The sequence below is a fragment of the Archocentrus centrarchus genome, chromosome 1 (assembly GCF_007364275.1).
Source record: "Archocentrus centrarchus isolate MPI-CPG fArcCen1 chromosome 1, fArcCen1, whole genome shotgun sequence".
NCBI classification, from domain to species: Eukaryota; Metazoa; Chordata; class Actinopteri; order Cichliformes; family Cichlidae; genus Archocentrus; species Archocentrus centrarchus.
Genome location: NC_044346.1, coordinates 25,148,246 through 25,155,602, shown reverse-complemented (window position 1 = coordinate 25,155,602; position 7,357 = coordinate 25,148,246). Strand labels below are relative to the sequence as shown.

General features: G+C 39.7%; 1 protein-coding gene across 1 annotated transcript; it reads right to left on the bottom strand.

Moving 5' to 3' along the window:
- Positions 1–5,215: 5,215 nt before the first annotated feature.
- Positions 5,216–7,067, bottom strand: mchr1a (melanin-concentrating hormone receptor 1a). The gene is made up of 2 exons (XM_030741865.1): positions 7,013–7,067; positions 5,216–6,240 (listed from the first exon to the last, which is right to left on the bottom strand). Exons 1-2 carry the CDS (start codon positions 7,065–7,067, stop codon positions 5,216–5,218), a joined length of 1,080 nt encoding a protein of 359 aa, XP_030597725.1.
- Between the last annotated feature and the right edge of the window lie 290 nt (positions 7,068–7,357).

Genomic DNA, 7,357 nt, shown 5'->3' with positions numbered 1-7,357 from the left:
ATTAATTATTGTTGTGCTGCTTACAAAAGTGAAGCATAACATTATGACCACTGACAGGTGAAGTGAATAACAGTGATTATGTCTTCATCATGGGACCTGTTAGTGGATGGGATATATTAGGGAGCAAGAGAACGTTTTGTCCTCAAAGTTGATGTTAGAAGCAAGAAAAATGGGCGAGCGTAAGGATTTGAAGTTTGTCAAGAGCCAAATGGTAATGGCTAGACAACTGGGTCAGAGCATCTCCAAAACTGCAGCTCTTGTGGGGTGTTCCTGGTCTGTAGTGGTCAGTATCTATTAAAAGTGGTCCAAGGAAGGAACAATGATGAACCAGCAACACGGTCATGGCCAGCCAATTCTCAGTGATGCATGTGGGGAGCAAAGGCTTGCCTGTGTGGTCCAACACAACAGACGAGCTACTGTAGCTCGAATTGCCAAAGTTCATTTTAGTTCTGATAGAAATGTGTCAGAATACACAGTGCGTTACAGTTCATTGCATATGAGGCTGCTTAGCTGCAGACCAGTCAGGGTGCCCCCGCTTTTGGCGGTGGACAACAGTGGGCATGTGAGCATCAGAACTGGACCATGGAGCAATGGAAAAAGGTCTGACCTGGTCTGATCAATCATGTTCATCAGACTTGTGCAGTGACTAGTGCAAGCAGTATGATGCTTTGGGCAATGTTCTGCTGGGAAACCTTGGGTCCTGTTACTTTAACATGTACTACCTACCTATATGTTGCAGACCATTCCTTGATGGCTGTAGCCTCTTTCAGGGGGTTAAATGTTCTGGAATGGTTTGAGCAGTACAACAGTGAGTTTGAGGTGTTGACTTGGCCTCCAGTTTCCCAAGATCTTAATCCAGTCAAGCATCTGTGGGATGTGCTAGACAAACAAGTCCAAATCCATGGAGGCCCTACCTTGCAACTTACAGGATTTGAAGGATTGCTAACATCTTGGTGCAGATACTACAGCACACCTTTAGGGGTCTAGAGGATACCATCTGTCGATAGCTCAGGGCTGCTTTGGCAGCATAAAGGGACTGACACAATATTAGGCAAGTTGTCATAGTGTTATTCTTGATTGGTGCAATCTGAACATATAATATAATAATGTTCCTTTTTAAAAAAATTTTCAGAACTCTGAATATTATCCACAGTTTTTGGAATATAAATGAGGCTTCAGTTCATGAAATACCAGGAATCTCAGTGAAGCAGCAGAAATACAATAGCCTTTCATTTATAGTGTAATAACTATGCTCAGTTTTTGAGTGCGGCACAATTACACTTGGATATGTAGATACGTTAGGGCTAATGAAGTCTTCAATGTTACAATATTTATTAGGTCTGAAAAATTTCCTTTTTGGAAATCAGATTGTTTCATGAAAGCACATAAAGGTTGAGACAAGTACACATATAGGTTCAAGCAAGATTTGTAATGACCTCCAGCCTACATTCTCCCAGTTTGGGGGGGTCACTGCCCCAAGTGTTCTGATTACCACAGGGACCACTGTTACTTTCACCTTCCACATCCTTTCTAGCTCTTCTCTGAGCCCTTGGTATTTTTCAAGCTTCTCGTGTTCTTTCTTCTTGATGTTGCCATCACTTGGTATTGCAACATCTATCACTATGGCTTTCTTCCTCTGCTTGTCCACCACTACTGTGTCCGGTTGGTTAGCCATTACAAGTTTGTCTGTCTGTATCTGGAAGTCCCACAGGATCTTAGCTCCGTTATTCTCAACCACCCTTGGGGGTGTGTCCCATTTCTGGGAGTGAAGGGGGTCCTTGATGATGCAGGTGGCCCTTTTCCTGCATCTGGCAGTGTAAATGTGGAGAAGCTGACTCCAACAGTCCTCTGTGCAGCCTTCAACACCCTCTGCAGAGCTTTCTTCTCTGCCACAGAGCAGCCTCCATGCCACACATTGATACAGGTGCACAGGGCACTCTCCACCACACATCTCTAGAATGTTATCTGCTTGCTACCTAATAGTGGCTTCCACAGTCCAACTCTTTTCTTTCTTTGTTACTTGCTTTTCCACTAATGAGCAAACTCCTCTTATCACCATATTAATTCCACCTCTTGTGTAGAATCTCTTTGATGTAAAATACATCCAAACCCTGTCCTTGAGTTCCAGCAAAACATCTTAAGGAACTTATATTAGAGCTGTGAATAACTGCAATTCCAATACCTCACGTGTTAACTATCCAATATATCTAAGAGCTGAAACCATAAGAAATACAAAAAAACAAAACAAAACAAAACAGTAAATGTGTCCAGTTTGATAGTTTCATGCCAATTTTATTTATTTCTGCTGCATTAAACATATTGTGTACATATCGTCAATGTTTACATCAAAGGGTGGCCACATATTTTGTGGTACATAGTTTTCTGTCTTCATTTATACAGTATACGATGAGAACAACAGTTAGACCACAGATAATGGCTAAGGGTATGTCAACTTGCAACTTGTCACCTCTAATTGCTGTAAACCAGTCAGATTCAGTAAACTGGGTCACAGACTTAAAAAGGTTGAGAAACCCAGAGCTACAATTTTTTTTTTTTTTTTTTTTTTTACAATTTATACATGAACAGTACAACCCAAACATATATTTTCATCATCATACTTGTACATATTAAAACACAATATAATTTATTACAAACAAAACAAACAACACCTCTTGGAAAAATCATAGACACAGTTTTTGATGTTTGGTTATATGAAGTCCAAAGTTTCTTTATATTGAATTCACTTCTTCAGGTATTTTTCTTCTCTTTGGCCTCATAATGATGACGATAATGATGACAATCAGTTGAACTATTTGATATTACAATTCAAATTCATATGTAATGTTATAAAACAGCAAAGACTTTACAGAGGGAATATATACTAATAATGCATGAGTTTTTAAAGAGGTTGGTTGATTACTGTGATCACAGCATTAAACATTTCTGTAATGACTGCTAAATTTAGCAAATAATGCTACAAATATAAAATGTACTTGTACCTTGGTCCCTAGCTTAACTTTTTAAAAAAATTTTATGTGAGTCCAAGAATATAAAAATATAAAATAAACAAAATTAATAAAAAGAACTGGTGTAAAAGACAGACAGAAGATAAAAAAAATACAAGCATCTATTGCTTGTTGCCTAGTTAAGGTGATAACTGCTGAGTTAAAACCATTTTTTTTTGTTTTTGTTTTGTTTTATTTTGTTTTTTTGGGGTGTTTTTTTTTTGGTTTTTGGGGGTTTTTTGGTGTTGTTGTGGGGGGGGGGGTTATGTTCCTTATTTGAATAAAAAGTGATGGTGATCCCATCAGGAGATCTGTGTCAGGAGTAGATACATATCCAGTTTCAGGATATCACAAACTGATGGCCCCACGCCTGTATGAATGGGAGGGTTGCATCATAAAGGTTATTTTAATAAAATCTGTGCCAAATACATGCTGATTCTTCTGCTGTGGCGGCCCTTTGGGAAATAAAGGAGCAGCCAAGAGTTCCTTTTATACATAAAGGAGAAAAATAACAGAGCAAGAAAGCCAATGATGAGGTTATATTTTCTTGGCTGTGTGTGTGCAAACTCATATTAATTAAACATGTTTTTTCAGTGAGTTCACATATTTACAGCTAGTTTCCCTTTCTGATTACGCTGCTTTCTATTTTTCAAAGAATAAATGAATGAACTGTGTTTATGCTCAGTAACAAGGAGCAGTGCACTTGTTAGAGTTTTTTAAAAACTAATATGTCAACAGAATTGTGCTTTGCAAATGCATATTTATTTAATCAAGGAAAATTTAGGATTGTTGTGAAAATACACTATATTGCCACTCACCTGTCCAAATCATTGAGTTCGGGTATTCTAATCACTTCCATCATTTGACAGGTCTATTCAGTTCAATTCAATTTTATTTATATAGTGTCAAATCACAACAACAGTTGCCTCAAGGCATTTTATATTATAAAGTAAAGACCCAACAATAATACAGAGAACCCCTCCCATGAGCAAACAGAACCAGGCCAAGCACCTAGGCATGCCGATTGCTTCTACAAACATTTGTGAAAGAATAGGTCGCTCTCAAGAGCTCAGTGAATTTCAGCATTGTACTGTAATGGGGCTGGCACCTGGGCAACAAGTCCATTTGTGAAATTTTCTCACCACTAAATATTCCACAGTCAACTGTTAGTAGAATTAAAACAAAGTGGAAGTGATTGGGAATGACAGCAACTTAACCACGAAGTGTTCAGCCGCATAAAATCACAGAGCATTTCAACAGATACTGAAAGACACAGAGTGTGCAGAGGTCACTGAATTTCTACAGAGCCAGTCATTACAGACCTCCAAACTTCATGTGGCCTCCGGATCAGCTCAAGAACAGTGCACAGAGAGCTTCATGGAATGGGTTTTCATGGCCAAGTAGTTGCATCCAAGCCTTACATCAACAAGCACAATGCAAAGTGTTGGATGCAGTGGTGTAAAGCACGCCACCACTGGATTCTAGAGCAGTGGAGACGTGTTCTATGGAGTGACATATCACGTTTCTCTGTCTAGCAATCTGATAAACGAGCCTGGGTTTGGCAGTTGCCAGGAGAACGGAACTTGTCTGACTGCACTGTGACAAGTTTAAAGTTTTGGAGGGATTGTTTTTTTCTGAAGTTGGGCTCAGCCAGTGAAATGTTCCAGTGAAAGGAACTCTTAATGCTTCAGCATACCAAGACATTTTGGACATTTTCATGCTCCCAACTTTGTGGGAACAGTTTGGGGATGGCCCCTTCCTACTCCAACATAACCACTCACCAGTGCACAAAGCAAGGACCATAAAGACATGGATGAGCAGGTTTGGTGTGGAAGAAGTTGACAGGCCTGCAAAGAGTCTGACCTCAACCCGATCGAACACCTTTCGAGACTGTGAGGCAGGCCTTCTCATCCAACATCAGTGTCTGGCCTTGTCTTCTGGAAGAATGGTCAAAAATTCCCATAAAAACACTCCCAAAACTTGTGGAAAGCCTTCCCAAAAGAGTTGAAGTTGTAAAGCAGCAAAGGATCAGCCGACATCAAATTAAACCCTTTGGATTAAGAATGGGATGTCACTAAAGTTCATATGTGTGTGAAGGCAGACAGATACTTTTGGCTATATAGTGTATTACTCCTCACAGACACTCTGAATATTTGTTCTTTCTCAAGTGTCCCATGACCAGTTGCACAGATACAAAATTATTCATGGATTCATTCTGGGGCCACACTGGATGGTATCATCTCCCCACAGGCTGGCTCCTGCTGAGCCCCTTCAGGTACCATTCTCACACTGACACTGCCACCATCTGTGGTGCTTGGGTTCACCACTCGGAACTTTCTGTTAACTGGGCATACAGCCCTGAGAAACTGCCTCTTAAAGGTCTCACTAAGGATAATATAGAGGAATGGATTAATGCAGCTGTTAGCATAGCCCATGCTAATGGCAATATTATAGGCATAGGAGAAAGCTATGCTTGGCTTCTGCACTCCCAGGTGGACCAGTTGGAGGATATAGAAAGGAGCCCAGCAGATGAAGAAAGCCAGGCAGATGGCCACTGCCATCCGGGTCACCTTCCTGGTGCGCACCCTCAAACTCCGTGGAGGCAGTGGCGCTACACTTGTGGACATGTGTTGGAGGATCTTGAAGAATACCAAACAGATAATGGCTAAGGGTACCGCAAAAGCCAAGAAAAACTGGTAAAGTGTAAACCAGTATGTATCTGTAATTGGATCAGGCAAAAGTAGAGCACAGGCCACAAGACCACCTGAGAGAGGCATCAGGCCTGCATACATCCACACGGGGATAATGGTGAGTAAGGACAGAACCCACACCAGCCCAATGACCAGCGCAGCCACATAAGGTGTGCGGACATAGTTGAAACGAATGGGATGGACTGTAGCCAAATAACGGTCAAGGGTCATTGCAGTGAGGATGTAAGTACTGACAATCTGGCTGTTGGAATCGAGCGCAGTGATGACCGTACACATTGTGGCTCCAAAGTGCCAGGTACCGTTGCCCAGCAACTGGTGGATGAGAAATGGCATCCCAAGGAGAAACAGAAGATCAACAATTGACAGATTTAAGATAAATATGTCTGGAACTGTTTGCTTTGCTTGGCACTTGGTCTTCTTCATAATGGTGTACATGACAATACAGTTCCCAATGATGCCCAGAAAGCAGATAATGCCAAAGATGACAGGAAGGATGGCACCACAGTGAAGAGCCCCATCTTCATCTGGAGAACAAAACACAAAAGAGGGGGGAATAGCTGTTAAAATAAACTTTACATCTTAAAAAAATGAAAAGTATTAAATTCATTATATATATATTTATATATATATATATATATATATATATATATATATATATATATATATATATATATATATATATATTCTTTCTGCATCCATAACATGCAAGTGCTGTGTATCTAAGTACTATTAAAAAAATCATGGATTTGTATTATTATTATCTAGAAAACTAATAATAATGTGATTTGATTTAATAATGACATATATTACTATGTAGGCATATCTATTCTCTCTGAGTGTGGTCATATCTGCCCATGGTGTCTTCATGCACGCATGTTTTCTTGGCGACATTATTGCAGCAAAAACCCAAGACCGATGCTCAGAGATACAACAAAATATTTATTAAACTAAAGATATTTGTGATATTATTAGAGGTCTAAAAAGACCTGTTCTTGTGTTTAAGACTTACCAAAGTGACTTTACTTTTCATTTCTTTCTTTTTTTTAGAATTGTATGTATATATTTTTTTTAAAGTGATGCGCTGCTATATGGGTTTGTAGGAAATTTCACCGCAGCATAAAATTGTGGAATAGGTTTCTTAGAACTTGTTTGAGTCAAAAACAACACGAGAAAACAGGAGATTAAAGAAAACTAAAAGAAAGAAAAACTGCCGCATTTATTTATTTACCCTAATGTGTAACGAAGTATACCTCAAACAAAATATGATGAATTAGGTTATATTACTGTTAAACCTACCTGCTGTTGAATTGCTGCCATCGATGGAAAAATTTGTACTGTTAAAGAAATCCATGGGGTAAAATCAAAAGTATATCCAAGTTAGGAAGTGGCGCTGTTATGACGCTGAGTGCTTTCCAAGTAAAAAAAAATCTGAAGCTTACTGCAACGAAATAATGTTTTATTCTGTTAGATAACGTATTTCAGATTGTAAAATCCGTTCCATAGCCGTCGCGTTTCACTCCGAGCAGAACGGCGCGCTCTGCGCCCTCAGTGGTAATAATGCAGCTCCTCTGTGAGTTACTGACACTGAAGAGTCCGCGAGAGCATCTTCACTCCGTGTAAGCGACGCAGTGTGGAGTTGCG